This window comes from Oncorhynchus tshawytscha, linkage group LG23, assembly GCF_018296145.1.
Source record: "Oncorhynchus tshawytscha isolate Ot180627B linkage group LG23, Otsh_v2.0, whole genome shotgun sequence".
Classification (NCBI taxonomy): domain Eukaryota; kingdom Metazoa; phylum Chordata; class Actinopteri; order Salmoniformes; family Salmonidae; genus Oncorhynchus; species Oncorhynchus tshawytscha.
In genome coordinates, this window is record NC_056451.1 from 24619823 (window position 1) to 24636608 (window position 16786).

At 42.1% G+C, this 16786-nt stretch overlaps 1 protein-coding gene across 2 annotated transcripts; it reads left to right on the forward strand.

The window, feature by feature from the left end:
- The first annotated feature begins 2543 nt into the window (after positions 1 to 2543).
- LOC121840624 (complement C1r subcomponent-like) lies at positions 2544 to 8794 on the forward strand. 2 transcript variants are annotated; one of them, XM_042304983.1, is made up of 9 exons: positions 2544 to 2687; positions 2941 to 3125; positions 3263 to 3337; positions 3468 to 3658; positions 3818 to 4035; positions 4191 to 4552; positions 4728 to 4939; positions 5200 to 5417; positions 8294 to 8794. In XM_042304983.1, the coding sequence occupies exons 1-9, from the start codon at positions 2662 to 2664 to the stop codon at positions 8655 to 8657; spliced, it is 1851 nt and encodes a 616-aa protein (XP_042160917.1). In that variant the 5' UTR covers positions 2544 to 2661; the 3' UTR covers positions 8658 to 8794. The 2 variants fall into 2 exon arrangements, with proteins under 2 accessions (XP_042160917.1, XP_042160918.1); XM_042304984.1 differs by lacking the exon at positions 8294 to 8794 and adding an exon at positions 6026 to 6065.
- The last annotated feature ends 7992 nt before the right edge of the window (positions 8795 to 16786 follow it).

The window sequence follows — 16786 nt, forward strand, 5'->3', positions numbered from 1 at the left end:
TGAGGGCATCTAGCTTAGATTGTAGGACTGCTGGGGTGTTAAGCATATCCCAGTTTAGGTCAACTAACAGAACGAATTCTGAAGATAGATGAGGGGCAATCAATTCACATATGGTATATATCAATATATCAATATCATATATCAATATATCCAATTCACATCCAGGGCACAGCTGGGAGCTGAGGGGGGTCTATAACAGGCGGCAACAGTGAGAGACTTATTTCTGGAGAGATTCATTTTAAAAATTAGAAGCTCAAACTGTTTGGGCATAGACCTGGAAAGTATGACAGAACTTTGCAAGCTATCTCTGCAGTAGATTGCAACTCCTCCCCCTTTGGCAGTTCTATCTTGACGGAAAATGTTGTAATTGGGTATGGAAATCTCCAAATTTTTGGTGGCCTTCCTAAGCCAGGATTCAGACACGGCAAGGACATCAGGGTTGGCTGAGTGTGCTAAAGCAGTGAGTAAAACAGGAGGAGGCTTCTGATGTTAACATGCATGTATCCAAGGCTTTTTCGATTACAGAAGTCAACAAATGAGAGTGCCTGGGGACATGCAGGGCCTGTGTTAACCTCTACATCACCTGAGGAACAGAGGAGGAGTAGGATGAGGGTACGGCTTAAGGCTATCAAAACTGGTCGTCTAGTGCGTTGGGGACAGAGAATAAAAGGAGCAGATTTCTGGGCATGGTAGAATAGATTCAGGGCATAATATGCAGACAGGGGTATGGTATGGTGCGGGTACAGTGGAGGTAAGCCCAGGCACTGAGTGATGATAAGGTTGCATCTCTGGACGTGCTGGTTATACTGGGTGAGTTAATGTGTTGGGGGTGGAACAAAGGAGGAATCTGAGGCATGTAGAGTGGGACTAGGGGCTCCACTGTAAACTAAAACAATGATAACTATCCTAAACAACAGTATACAAGGCATATTGACATTTGAGAGACATAAAGCGAGGCATAGAGCAATCACAGGTGTTGATTGGGAGAGCTAGCTAAGACAACAACGGGTAAGACAACAACAGCTAATCAGCTAAGACAACAACAACAGGAAATATGGCGATGAATGGGCAGAGAGGGTCTAGGGCCGACAGATAGTTTATTTTTATTTTTTATGGAGTACCGTGATAAATGAACAGTCCAGCAGGCATCAGCTATGTAGCCAAGTGATCATAGGGTCCAGTGAACAGCAATAGATGGAACAGGGAAGCCGCGGGGTAGTCGTTACTACACTAGCATGCGGGAGACACAGCGTTTAAAGTTAGCAGGCCGGGGTCAGTAGAAGCGTCTGCTCCGATGTCCGGCCATGGCCGGTTGAGGCCACAGAGGACGGAATTACGTCTGCGGACCAGTCGTGGTGGTACGGCGGGGCGCCGTGTCGACAAAGGGTCCGGGCCATATGGCGAGAGAGGTATTGTAGTTGTAGTAATTTAGTTTGCTAGCCGGGAGATGCGCCTGGCTCGCGGCTAACTGGTGCTAGCTTCAGGGCAGGGGCGTTAGCCACTATAGCCACTCGGTAGCAGCTAGTTAGCATCGATGATCCGCTTCAAAGGTCCAGTGCTTACGGCAAGTATCCGGTGGAGTAGTGGATTCTAGCCGTGTCCGGGAGGTATCGGCTGGGTAACCGGGTGATCACAGAGTAGTCCGGGAGGTGGGCCTGGCTCAGGGCTAGCTTCGGGGCTGGGTCACTCGGTGGCAGCTAGCTAGCTGTGATGATCAGAAGTAATGGTCCAGGGTTTACTGCAGGAATCAGGCGTTGTAGTTGAGAAAAACAGTCAGAGGCTGGTAGGTATTATCCAGGCTAATAAAAACAGTTGGTGCCTGTGCAGAAAGTAAAGGCCGCTAGCAGTGGCACTAAATAGCTAGTAGCTAATTAGCTGGTTAGCTTCTGATGACTAGCTTCTTATGGTGGTTCTGGCTATAAGGTCTAAAAAAAAATAGCGGATCCGTGTCACATTGAGTGAGCAGGGTTACCGGAAGGTATATTTAATTTAAAAATAGAAAAGAGACTTAAAATAAATTGAAATTTATACAAAAAAGATGAAAAATACAAAAAGTAAAGGAGAGGATGACAAACCACGTCTGCACTGCTATGCCATCTTGGAGTGCTGTGCTAGTTGAATGTCCTTCCCTGTATGCGCGCTGAATGTCAATTTGATTACTGTAAAATAGCATTGTATCTGGTCAACAACAAAAAAAATCCTAAAAGTTTACTAACTTGGCAACAGGCTGATTGTTCGGCTATTTGAGCCAGTAAATGGGGCTTTACTATTCTTAAGTAGCGGAATGACTTTTGCATCCTGAGGCCTGAGGGCACACACTTTCTAGTAGGCTTAAATTGAAGATATGACACTTTGTGACAACTGCTGCTCTATAGATACATTTGATTGTTCATTTTTCTCATCTCATCTGCACGTTTCTGTTGTCTTTAATCTTGTTTCCGCCACTCTGTCAATCTACTTAGTTTGTCGATATCTTTCTGGGCCAAGTCAAACAGAGACGTTTTTTAACATGACTTTTAGACTCTTTAGTCAAACTCCCCACTAAAACAAACAGTCAGCTACAGTAACTGGAAGGCTGAGAGGCTGTTATATACAGAGTGAGGTTTTCAGGTCTTACACAGCAGGTTCATTCACCATAGTCTCTCCTGTCCAATCACAGTCATGGACTGGGTCTATTCAACACTCTGGTGAGTCTACTGTTGTTGCTTCTATTTGTTTCTATTGCTGTTTCTGGCTAATTTTCCATGTCTCCCCTGCTTGGATTCAAGCTGTCGTAATATTACTAAACAGGTGTTCAGTTACAGTGATTTACACCCATATTAAGTATGAATTATAAGATCATGACTAATCACTTTTTGTATGGTATGTCTCAACATGATTATTTTATGATCAGACACACTTAGTCTCAAATCTCCCCTTCCCCATATACTGTGTGTCCAGGCTGCTGGGTGTGTCTGTGTGTGACTTTTGGGTTCCAGTCTCTTCTGCAGTGATTGGCTGTGGGGAACCTGAACCATTGCCGAATGGAAGGGTGACTTTCATATCTGGCTCTCAGAACCAGCACCTCTCAGTCATTCAGTACCAATGCAATGCGCAGTTCTACAGTCTTCCTGAAGGACATAACGGTGATACTAAAATCATCCTTATATTGTTTTATCTTATCTGTTTTTAACCTACAAAACCTTTTGTAAATGAAACTACAACTATTCACTGCCTAATGCATGTATTGTGTAATGACATCTCTGTCACGCATGTTTACCAGGAAACTTCACATGCTCATCAGACGGAAAATGGAAAGACCGCCTGAAAAGCTCACTGATTCCTCAATGTATCCCAGGTAACTCACAGTTTCACCCTTGAGTGTGTGTTTGTGTGTGTGTACTGTGTATTTTATGTTTTCTCTCCCTGTGTGGATCTACAGTCAGTCTGTCTCTGGATGACCAGTAGGGGTCTCTGTCTGTCCATAGTGTGTGGTTGTCCTACAGTGAAACTTTCAGGATTTGGAAGGATTTTGGGGGGAAAGCCAGCTCCAGCTGGATCCTTCCCCTGGCAGGTGTTGTTGACAGGTAATGGTAGAGGAGGAGGGATAGTGGTCGGGGACCGCTGGATCATGACTGCAGCACATGTCCTGGATCTATATCCCAGGGAGTTTCCTAGGGTGAGTTGTGTGTGTTAATGAATGGAAACATGGGTTACCTTTCTGACTTGACTCATCTGTCTCTGTGCTAGATATGTGATATGATACAATGAAAAAATGGACAGTCTGACTGCTGATTAAGTGTACATCTTAATTGTGACTAATTTACCCTGTCCAAAGGTATATGTTGGACACAACAATGTGGAAAAGCTCATCCAGTCTCCACCTCTTGAGGTCGCCTCTCTCCATATTCACCCTGAATACAACAATATAGGTGATGTAAACTATGACCATGACATCGCCCTGATCCATCTCAAACATCCAATCACATTCAATGCTCATATCATGCCACTGTGTCTGCCAGCAAAGGACGCTAAATATCCGACTGGGCGGAATGGGTAAGCGTAGGTTTTATGTCTAAAACAGTCAGCTGCAAATATCTGCATGTAATCTTTTACTCAATTTGTGCATATTTTTGTATTGATTGTTAAAATTGTTGAGTCGCACAACAGCTTATGTCTATTCCGTTCTTCTCTCTTTCTCTCTGCTTCAGCTTAATTTCAGGATTTGGCAACAAAGAGCTTGATATGGCTACCAATAACCTCATGTATGTTCCTCTACCTGTGGTGAACCAGACAATCTGTAGAAAATCTATTGAGAAGGTGAAAAATGAAAGAAATCTCAGTCTAACAGACAACATGCTCTGTGCTGGGAATTCTGAGGGAGGCAAGGACTCCTGTACGGGAGACAGTGGAGGAGCGTACATCCTGAAGGAGGGTGATTATTTCTGGGCAGCAGGGATCGTCAGCTGGGGGATTAACTGTGGAGAGCCTGGACAATATGGGGTCTACACCCGTGTGGCTAACTACGTAGACTGGATCAAGAAGACCATAGAGGAGGAAGAGCAAAAAACAAGTGAGAAACATTCTAAAATAGAACTATTATGGATGTGTTTGTGTGTTTGTGTGTTTTGTTGTTTTGTGCATGTGCTTTGGCTGTATGCTTCTCTCCAGTAATAATGGACCCAATGTGGAATCTGAACCACTGCTGAGAGAAGAAATGACATTTTGTTATTTTCCTGATCCACCAGTTTGTGGAAGACCCATGGTGTCCATAGAAATACACCAAAGGATTCTGGGAGGGGAGATAGCTCCAAAAGGAACATTTCCCTGGCAGATGCTTCTCAGTGTGGAAGGAGGCCGATCAGGAGGGATGGTCATCGGGGACAGGTGGATCCTGACTGCTGCTCATGGCCTGGTGCATCAACATAACAACCAAGTCATCAAGAAGAGTGAAGTTATGGTAGTGCAATAATGATTATGGCAGTGATTAGATAATGACTTGGGCCTGGAGTTTTATCTGATTAACTCTGGTCGAGAATTATAGGCTTATCATAGAAAAACTCCTGGCCCTACATGAGATGATGACAAAGATTGAGGAAGGAGTGGAGAGACAATAAACATGCTTATGGGTGCTCATAGTTGAAGAAACTACTATTTCCACCCAGTAGTTAAATGCAGTAACTGACTGAAATTCACACATTTTTATTCACTTCATAACAGGCATACGTTGGCGACAACAATGTGGAAAACCTCCTTCAGTCTCCACCTCTTGAAGTGGCCTCTCTCCATCCTCACCCTGGGTACAGTAACACAGACGGTTTATCCTTCAACCACGACATTGCCTTGATCAAGCTTCAACACCCACTCACATTCAGTAGTTCCATCATGCAAGTGTGTCTGCCTGCAAAGGGTGCTGAATACTCCACTGGAAGAGTTGGGTAAGAGTTTGCTCTCCTGTGCAGTAAATGTTTGATATTTGACAGTATAGTTATTGGGCATTCTCTATTTCTGTTTCCATTGTATTTTGTTTCTCCTAAAACTACCTCAATGCAATGGAAACGGAAGCTATGATACTGCATTTGTCATTTATCTTTCTCTAGCCCTGTTTATACTTGGTTCTAACTTGCATCCTTTGTCCTGATCTTATCCACATTCTGATTGTCCACAAATTATTACACAGGTGTAGACAATCAAAAGACACATTGTGATCTGATTGTGATCAGATCATCCTGCCCACCTCCGGAGGTAGTCAGACATACATTGTGTTTGGAAATCTTACATTTGTAGACAGATCTGGACAGAGAAATCATTTAAATCATCATCATTATTCCGCCTTCTAAAATCATTGACAGACATTGACCGATTATGTCACAATGTGTCTTAGAATAAATTAATATTATTTTGGAAGAAAAGCTGTTTAATAATTTGAACAAAATGAAGGGACCAGGAAATTTGGTCACAATGCAGACACAGTCGATGGATAACAGACACATTTTAATAGCATGTGTAGCACAGAAGTTTGATGACACCTTAATTGCCCTCAAAGCTCATCACTAAGCTAAGGACCCTGGGACTAAACACCTCCCTCTGCAACTGGATCCAGGACTTTCTGATGGACCGCCCCCAGGTGGTAAGTGTACGTAACAACAAATCCGCAACACTGATCCTCAACACAGGGGCCCCTCAGGGATGCGTGCTCAGTCCCCTCCTGTGCTCCTGTGCTCCCAGGTCACTCATGACTGCATGGCCAGGCACGACTCCAACACCATCATGATGTTTGCCGATGACACAGCAGGCCTGATCACCGAGAACAACGAGACAGCCTATAGGGAGTAGGTCAGAGACCTGGCCATGAGGTGCCAGGACAACAACCTCTCCCTCAACGTGATCAAGACAAACAAGATGCTTGTGGACTATAGGAAAAGAATTGCCAAGCACGCCCCCATTCTCATCGACAGGGCTATAGTAGAGCAGGTTGAGAGCTTCAAGCTCCTTGGTGTCCATATCCCCAACAAATTAACATGATCCATGCATACCAAGACAGTCGTGAAGAGGGCATGACAAAACCTATCCCCCCCCCCCGCTCAGGAGACTTGGCATGGGATCTCAGATCCTCAAAAGGTTTTACAGCTGCACCATTGAGAGCATCCTGATGGGTTGCATCACTGCCTGGTATGGCAGCTGCTCAGCCTCCGACCGCAACCCACTATAGAGGGTAGTGCGTACAGCCCAGTACATCACTGGGGCCAAGCTTCCTGCCAATCAGGGCCTCTGTACCAGGCGGTGTCAGATGAAGGCCCTAAAAATTGTCAAAGACTCCAGCCACCCTAGTCATAGACTGTAATCTCTGCTACCGAACGGCAAGCAGTACCGGAGCGCCAAGTCTAGGTCCAAGAGGCTTCTAAACAGCTTCTATCCCCAAGCCACAAGACTCCTGAACATCTAATCAATTGGCTACCCAGACTATTTGCATTGCCCCGCCTCCTCTTTTACACTGCTGCTACTCTCTGTTATTATCTATGCATAGTCACTTGAATAACTCTACCTACACTACCGTTCAAAAGTTTGGGGTCACTTAGAAATATTCTTATTTTTGAAAGAAAAGCACATTTTTTGTCCATTGAAATATAATCAAATTGATCAGAATACAGTGTAGACATTGTTAATGTTGTAAATGACTATTGTAACTGAAAATGGCAGATTTTTTATGGAATATCTACATATCTACATACAGCTGCCAATTATCAGCAACCATCACTCCTGTGTTCCAATGGCATGTTGTGTTAGCCTTTTAAAATGATAAACTTGGATATGCTAATTGATCATTAGAAAATCATTTTGCAATTATGTTAGCACAGCTGAAAACGGTTGTGCTGATTAAAAAAGCAACAAAACTGGCCTTCATTTGACTAGTTGAGTATCTGGAGCTTCAGCATTTGTGGATTTGATTTAGATGCTCAAAATGACCAGAAACAAAAAACGTTCTTCTGAAACTCGTCAGTCTTCTTGTTCTGAGAAATGAAGGCTATTCCATGTGAGAAATTGCCAAGAAACTGAGGATCTCGTACAACGCTGTGTACTACTCCCTTCACAGAACAGCGCAAACTAGCACTAACCAGACTAGAAAGAGGAGTGGGAGGCACCGGTGCACAACTGAGCAAGAGGACAAGTACATTAGAGTGTCTAGTTTGAGAAACAGATGCCTCACAAGTCCTCAACTGGCAGCTTCATTAAATAGTACCCGCAAAACACCAGTCTCAACGTCAACACCGAAGAGGCGACTCCGGGATGCTGGCCTACTAGGCAGAGTTGCAAAGAAAAAGCCTTATCTCTGGCCAATAAAATTAAAAGATTGAGTTGGGCAAAATAACACAAACACTGGACAGAGGGAACTCTGCCTAGAAGGCCAGTATTCCAGAGTCGCCTCTTCACTGTTGACGTTGAGACTGGTGTTTTGCATTGTTGTTTAAGGGCTTGTAAGTAAGCATTTCACTGTAAGGTTTGTGTGCAGGGCATGTGACAAATAAAAATGGATTTGGATTTGATTTGAATTGGTGAGGATGGGCATGTGGTAATGGCTGGAGAGGAATCAGTGGAAAGGTATGAACAACATCAAACACATGGTTTCCATGTCTTTGATGCAATTCCATTCGCTACATTCCAGCCATTATTATGAGCCGTCTTCCCTTCAGCAGCCCCTGGAAATGTGGGCACAATCGGAATGTAGACAAGATCAGGACAAAGGACCCATGTTAGCACCAGGTATAAACGGGGCTTCTCTCTCGGTCTCTCTCTCCCGCCCTCCCTCTCTCAGCTGGGTTTCAGGATTTGGCCTCAAAGATGATGATGAAAAGCCCAGTAACCTCAGATATGTCCGGATTCCCCTGGTGGACCAGGTGAAGTGCAGAAGCTCTATTGATGAGGTGAGGAAGAAGAAGAGAGAAGCCCCTGATTTGACAGACGGCATGTTCTGTGCCGGGTTACCAGAGGGTGGAAAGGACACCTGTGCAGGGGATGGTGGAGGGCCGTATGTCCTGAAGTATGGGGGAGTTTTCTGGGCAGCAGGGATCGCCAGCTGGGGAATTGACTGTGGAGAACCAGGCCAATATGGGGTCTACACCCGTGTAGCTAACTATGTAGAATGGATCGAGAAGACTATGGAGGAGAATCGAAATTAGGGCTGTATAAATTATGCAAGAAATGTTTGAGTTTGTCGAGGATAGCAGCAAATATACAATATAAACACAAGATATGTTTTTTTTATTTAATTAAGGGTTTTCTGTAACTGGAGCATATTAAATACATGTTAAGTCAGTTTTTATTATTACAATTGTTATTATCAACTGTATAGCTCATTTTAATACACTGAGTGTACAAAACATTAGCTCTTTCCATGACATACAGTGCATTCGGAAAGTATTTAGACCCCTTGACTTTTCAAAATGTTATTACGTTACAGCCTTACTCTAAAATGTATAAAATATAATACAGTTGAAGTCGGAGGTTTACATACAGTACACCTTAGCCAAATACATTTAAACTCAGTTTTTCACAATTCCTGACATTTAATCCTAGTAAAAAATCCCTGTTTTAGGTCAGTTAGGATCACCACTTTATTTTAAGAATATGAAATGTCAGAAAAATAGTAGAGCGAATGATTTATTTCAGCTTTTATTTCTTTCAACACATTCCCAGTGGGCCAGAAGTTTACATACACTCAATTAGTATTTGGTAGCATTGCCTTTAAATTGATTAACTTGGGTCAAATGTTTTGGGTAGCCTTCCACAAGCTTCCCACAATAGGTTGGGTGAATTTTGACCCATTCCTCCTGAAAGAGCTGGTGTAACTGAGTCAGGTTTGTAGGCCTCCTTACTCTCACACACTTTTTCAATTCTGCACACAAATTTTCAATAGGAGTGAGGTCAGGGCTTTGTGATGGCCACTCCAATAGCTTGACTTTGTTGTCCTTAAGCCATTTTCTACAACTTTGGAAGTATGCTTGGGGTCATTGTCCATTTGGAAGACCCATTTGCGAAGCTTTACTTTGACTGATGTCTTGAGATGTTGCTTCAATATATCCACATAATTTTCCCGCCTCATGATGGCATCTATTTTGTGAAGTACATCAGACCCTCCTGCAGCAAATCACCCCCACAACATGATGCTGCCACCCCAGTGCTTCATGGTTGGGATGGTGTTCTTTAGGTTGCAAGCCTCCCCCTTTTTCCTCCAAACATAACAATGGTCATTATGGCCAAACAGTTCTATTTTTGTTTCATCAGACCAGAGAACATTTCTCCAAAAAGTATGATCTTTGTCCCCATGTGCAGTTGCAAACCGTAGTCTGGCTTTTTTTATGGCGGGTTTGGAGCAGCGGCTTCTTCCTTGCTGAGCAGCCCTTCAGGTTATGTTGATATAGGACTCATTTTATTGTGGATATAGATACTTTTGTACCTCTTTCCTCCAGCATCTTCACAAGGTCCTTTGCTGTTTTTCTGGAATTGATTTGCACTTTCCGCACCAAAGTACATTAATCTCTAGGAGACAGAACGCGTCTCCTTCCTGAGCGGTATGATGGCTGCATGGTCCCATGGTGTTTATACTTGCATACTATTGCTTGTACAGATGAACGTGGTACCTTCAGGTGTTTGGAAATTGCTCCCAAGGATGAACCAGACTTGTGGAGGTCTACAATCTTTTTTCTGAGGTCTTGACTAATTTATTTAGATTTTCCCATGATGTCAAGCAGAGGCACTGAGTTTGAAGGTAGGCCTTGAAATACATTCACAGGTACACCTCCAATTGACTAAAATTATGTTAATTAGCCTATCAGAAGCTTCTAAAGCCATGACATCATTTTCTGGAATTTTCCAAGCTGTTTAAAGGCACAGTCAACTTGGTATATGTAAACTTCTGACCCACTGGAACTGTGATACAGTGAATTAAAAGTGAAATAACCTGTCTGTAAACAATTGTTGGAAAAATTACTTGTGTCATGCACAAAGTAGATTGTCATGCACAAACTATTGTTTGTTAACCTTTCTAGTGCAGGCGTTCCGCTAGCGACCCACCTCGACAACATCCGGTGAAATTGCAGAGCGCGAAATTCAAACTACAGAAATATAAATATTTTTACATTCATGAAAATACATGTGTAATACATCAAAATAAAGCTTAACTTCTTGTTAATCCAGCTGCTGTGTCAGGTTTCAAAAAGGCTTTACGGCGAAAGCACACCATGCGATTATCTGAGGACAGCGCCCTGCATACAAAACCATGAAAAACATTTTTCAACCAGGCAGGTGAGACACGAAAGTCAGAAATAGCAATATAATAAATGCCTTACCTTTGAAGATCTTCTTCTGTTGGCACTCCAAAAGGTCCCAGTTACATCACAAATGGTTCTTTTGTTCGATAAAGTCCTTCTTTATATCCATAAAAACTCAGTTTGGCTCGCGTGATTCAGTCAATAATCCACCAGTTTCCCTCCTTCAAAATGCATACAAAATGAATCCCAAACGTTACCAATAAACTTATCCAAACAAGTCAAACAATGTTTATAATCAAACCCTAGGTACCCTAATACGTAAATAAACGATACAATTTAAGACGGAGAATAGTATGTTCATTACCGGAGATAAATACCAAAGAATGTGCTTTCCTCCACGCGCATGGAAACACTACAGCCAAAATGGGAGCCACTTAGAAAAACTACAACTTCTAGCTCATTTTTACAAAAATCAGCCTGAAACTCTTTCTAAAGACGGCTGACATCTAGTGGAAGACATAGGAACTGCAATCTGGGAGGTTTTCACCTTATAATAAAATTGACAGCCATTGAAAACAGTGGTAGGCTGAATTTTTTTTTTTTGGGGGGGATTGGTTTGTCCTCTGGGTTTCGCCTGCCAAATCAGTTCTGTTATACTCACAGCCATTATTTTAACAGTTTTAGAAACTTTACAGCGTTGTCTATAAGAATCTACCAATTATATGCATATCCTAGCTTCTGGGCCTGAGTAACAGGCAGTTTACTTTGGGCACACTTTTCATCCGGACGTCAAAATACTGCCCCCTAACTTCTGACCCACTGGAATTGTGATACAGTGAATTAATCTGTCTGTAAATAATTGTTGGAAAAATGACTTGTGTCATGCACAAAGTAGATGTCCTAACCGACTTGCCAAATCTATAGTTTGTTCTCAAGAAATTTGTGGAGTGGTTGAAAAATTAGTTTTAATGACTCCAACATAAATTTATGTAAACTTCTGACTTCAACTGTATATAACTACTGTATACACCTTTTCTATGAATATACTGTCCACTATGTCTACACACACCATCATACCAGACTCTGACAATGTTCCTTATAATATTTCCATATTCCTTAATTATCTCTTATGGGTGAGGGGGATTTGGGTGTATTGTTTTGTATTGCTTCCCTGTTGGAGCTAGGAATATACGCATTTCGCTACACCTGTGATACTATCTACAAAATATATATACTCAACCAATATTTTTTTTTCTTGATTTGTCATCTAATTGCACTGTTACTATCCTGTAGTTATTTTGGAGTGTACGAACACGCACAGTGAAGTGATTTGTCTTTTGACAATAAGATGAAAACATCATGACTGGTTGTGTTCATGCCAAATTAATAGGTAATAAAAAAATTGTGTTAAATGACTATTAGGCCCATTAAAAAACTTGTGCAGTTCCTGTGAAAAGAAGTGAGACCCCCTGAAAGTATAATTCGCTGTCTGAAAAAGAGGGAAAAGAAAAGGTGTCATGGTAACAGAAGAGGAAAGGGGGGCTTAGGGCCATATTGACTTCACTTCATGTATCCCTTTCAGAAGACCTTGTCTGATTAACAGAAAATCCTAGATTCTTATTAGCTACAGTAAGAAGATGCAATCCTGTTGTTTTCCTGTCTCTTATTAAGAGGCAGAGTATATGCAGGAGGCAACCACATCCTCCGTTCCCCTCATTTGGAAATTGCCTATTTCATCATCACCACAACATTGCCTTGATCAAGCTCCAACACCCACTCACATTTAGTAGTTCCATCATGCAAGTGTGTCTGCAAAGGATGCTGAATAATCCTTTGGATGAGTTAGTTAAGAAACATAATACAGTATATTGAATTTAGCAGATGCTTTTATCCAAAGCAACTTACAGTCATGCGTGCATACATTTTTACTATGGGTGGCCCAAGCTGGAATCGAACCCACTATCCTTGGCATTGTAAGCACCATGCTCTACCAACTGAGCCCCATAGTGTCCTGGGAGATGGATCTTCAGACGATATTTGACAGAATGTGTCTGTATATCTTGTTATGGAAGGACTTTTGGGGCTCAGTTATTCTAGTGGCAGTTATTCAGATGAGCTCAGGTATGTTCGACTCTCCTTAGTGGACCAGGAGAAGTACAGCAACACCATTGAGGAAGTGAAAGCAAAGGGAACATCAGACCATTACTCCACATGTAGACCACAAATGCTCATATCTTACAGTAGAACAAAGAGAAGATCTAACTCTTCAGCACAGGTGACACCCTTGACTCTCAGACACGGTGCTCTACTTTAACAAACCCAAATGGTCAGGGCAGGCTCCAGGCAAAACTTCATACGCAGTCGCTTAGGGCCCCTGGCCGCTAGGGGGCCCCTGGCCCAAAGGAACTCAGTTGGGGTCTCAAATTATTTTTGAGAGTTAGAATAGTAGAATACACAAGGTGCTAGTTCAAATTTGGTTGTGCATCAGCAGTTTTCCTCTAGTTTTGTCAGTCACAGACACTCACTCAATAAGCCATGACAAATTTCCAAAATTTGAATGGTAAATTAGTCTAGCCCATTATCTAAACTTGTAGTTATCATGGCCAAATACCGACCGGGCACACAGGGCACGTGCGAAGGGGCCTTGACCTCCAAGGGGTACCCATTGATTTTTTTAGTCACTCTCACTCAGATATCATTAAAATTGCATAAGTCACGGCAGAATGTGTAGAATTGCAGGAAATGAAAAAATATATATATAAATAAATAAACATTTTTCCCGCTTGGGCCTCCAAATCTCGCTTAGGGCCCCCAAAAGGCTAGAGCCGGGCTTGGCAATGGTAAATTAAGTGCTGGTGGTAGCACTATAGGTTCAGGGGTGTGTCAGAAATATTTAGGCTATTTCCACAACCACAATAATGGGTGCATTTGCTAGCGGTGGCATGAAAGGGCTGGGTTTTGATGAATCAACAAGTTGTGGGTGTGTTAAGGCTTGGCCCCTCACTGCAGTCCACATTGTTCTAGTTGCATTTCTTCAACATGGAAATACGTTGTTAAGCATAGGCTATAGTATTCACACTGATATAGGGGCTATGCCTACTGTAATCTGCAGTCTGCACATGGACATTCCAGACAGTCAAAAACCAAGAAAAAAAAGGCCTAAAAAGACTGTATAATTCTAATAAAAACGAAACAACAACTTGCTTTAAAAAGGATATGTCTAAATATAGTTATGGGCATCATCATTCCTCCCATGGGTGTATAATACAGGTAAGACAACTGAGACTATGAGGGTTTTACGCACATTCAAACTTCTCACCGGAGCTAGATGAAGATCCAATACACTTGAACTCGATTTTAACTTCCCTATCAAACATATTAACATTTTGATCATTATATTTTCTTCTCTATAATTTAGTCAGGGTGGACATTTAAGTGGAACATACAGACTAACAAGAAACATGGATAAATGGATACAACTGAGTGTTTTTTTTATTTTTGAGCTTTGCACCATTGTTTTCCTACCAAAGAAATGGACACTTCCTGAATGTGGTGTCATTGTAGGAAGGGGATGTTTTCTTAAATGGATAATTACAACAAACAGGGTGGAAAGTGATATCAGGGACACGGGAAATCTTAAATAAAATAACCATGAAAAAACCCTGTATTGATGAGAGACTAACTAGGACTAAAATGAAGAGGTATTATTTTATGGCTTATATTTCTTGTGGAAGTTGATAATAACACCTGGGGACAAAATCGCCTACTTCCACTGACAAAGTGTTTTAAATACATACAATTCACTTTCAGGATCCATATTCTGGTGTTAAGGACACCTGATCTTATATTTAAAGCCTTTCAGGATCCATATTCTGGTGTTAAGGACACCTGATCTTATATTTAAAGCCTTTCAGGATCCACATTCTGGTGTTAAGGACACCTGATCTTATATTTAAAGCCTTTCAGGATCCATATTCTGGTGTTAAGGACACCTGATCTTATATTTAAAGCCTTTCAGGATCCATATTCTGGTGTTAAGGACACCTGATCTTATATTTAAAGCCTTTCAGGATCCACATTCTGGTGTTAAGGACACCTGATCTTATATTTAAAGCCTTTCAGGATCCATATTCTGGTGTTAAGGACACCTGATCTTATATTTAAAGCCTTTCAGGATCCATATTCTGGTGTTAAGGACACCTGATCTTATATTTAAAGCCTTTCAGGATCCATATTCTGGTGTTAAGGACACCTGATCTTATATTTAAAGCCTTTCAGGATCCATATTCTGGTGTTAAGGACACCTGATCTTATATTTAAAGCCTTTCAGGATCCATATTCTGGTGTTAAGGACACCTGATCTTATATTTAAAGCCTTTCAGGATCCATATTCTGGTGTTAAGGACACCTGATCTTATATTTAAAGCCTTTCAGGATCCATATTTTGGTGTTAAGGACACCTGATCTTATATTTAAAGCCTTTCAGGATCCATATTCTGGTGTTAAGGACACCTGATCTTATATTTAAAGCCTTTCAGGATCCATATTTTGGTGTTAAGGACACCTGATCTTATATTTAAAGCCTTTCAGGATCCATATTTTGGTGTTAAGGACACCTGATCTTATATTTAAAGCCTTTTGGAATCCACATTTTACACTAAATAACTTGTTTTTCCTGGGGACAGAAAGGCACCGCACAATATGAATGACCCTGCTAGTTCCATAATGATTCAAATGTCCTAAATTATTGATCAATGTTAGCATAATATTATCCATGAATGCTAGCAACCCTCAGGAGAAATTGACAAGAATGTGATCGAGAGAAGAAAGTTAAACTAACGATGTGCGCTGAGTCGGGAAGCAAGTTCAGGGAGTGAGTGTTAAGAAAATAACACAACATAATAGAAAAATAAGAAACATGAACAGCGCTCAGAAGTGACACAGGAACAGAAACACCTGGGGAAGGAACCAAAGGAAGTGACATATACAGGGAAGGTAATCAGGGAGGTGATGGAGTCGGCGCGTACCCCCTCCTCGGCGCGTTTGGCTCCAGCTGGAGGACGCCAACCCAAGGGACGATCCCGGGGATCAGGAGTGGATCGGTCACCTCTGCTGATGCGCAGGAACCTGTCGCCGGCTGGACGTGGGAACCTGACAGACCGGCTGAGGCAGGGGAGCCCGGCGATCCAACGGAGGCACAAAAACCCAACGTCATTCCTCCTGACACAAAAAACTGATGCTTCCCGATATATGCTGAGAGTCGGGAAGCAAGTTCAGGGTGTGAGTGTTTTAATAAATAAACACAACATAATACAAAAATAAGAAACACGAACAGAAACAATTACGCCTGGGGAAGGAACCAAAGGAAGTGACATATATAGGGAAGGTAATCAGGGAGGTGATGGAGTCCAGGTGAGTCTGATGACGCGCAGGTGTGTGTAATGATGGTGACAGGTGTGCTCCATAACGAGCAGCCTGGAGACCTAGAGGCTGGAGAGGGAGTACATGTGACATAAATGGAATGGAATGATGCAAAAATACATTTATGGGTATTACTGACGGTGGCTGAAAAAAAGATAATAAATGTAGAAAAGCCCAGGCCTATAATCATAACATTGTAAAGACCTCAACTCGGCAGGTTCAATCCTACAGAAGCCTCGAAACTTGGGTCTCCAAATTTCCTCTACACAAATTGAGGGCACACAAATGGTGTCATGTTTTTATCAACATGTAGGCTGATCTGTTTTGTGTTTAGCCACCCCTGCTGTTTAATCTGAGTTGTTACCTCTGTCACTGCTGCTACATCAACACCCACTTTTAGCACACCCAATTAAATGGCAGTCTCTTTTCCTAGCAACCACGTCCACATATCACAGTACAACTCCACCTATGTGCTGTGCTTGCCGGTCTTTATTTGGCATGTGAAAACCCCTTTTACTGTTAATGGCTCACTAGATGAGAATGCATATAGCTTTTTATCAGTCAGTGATGAACGGCACCTTATTTCCTTGGCTTTAAACATTTCCCATGTGCTCGTG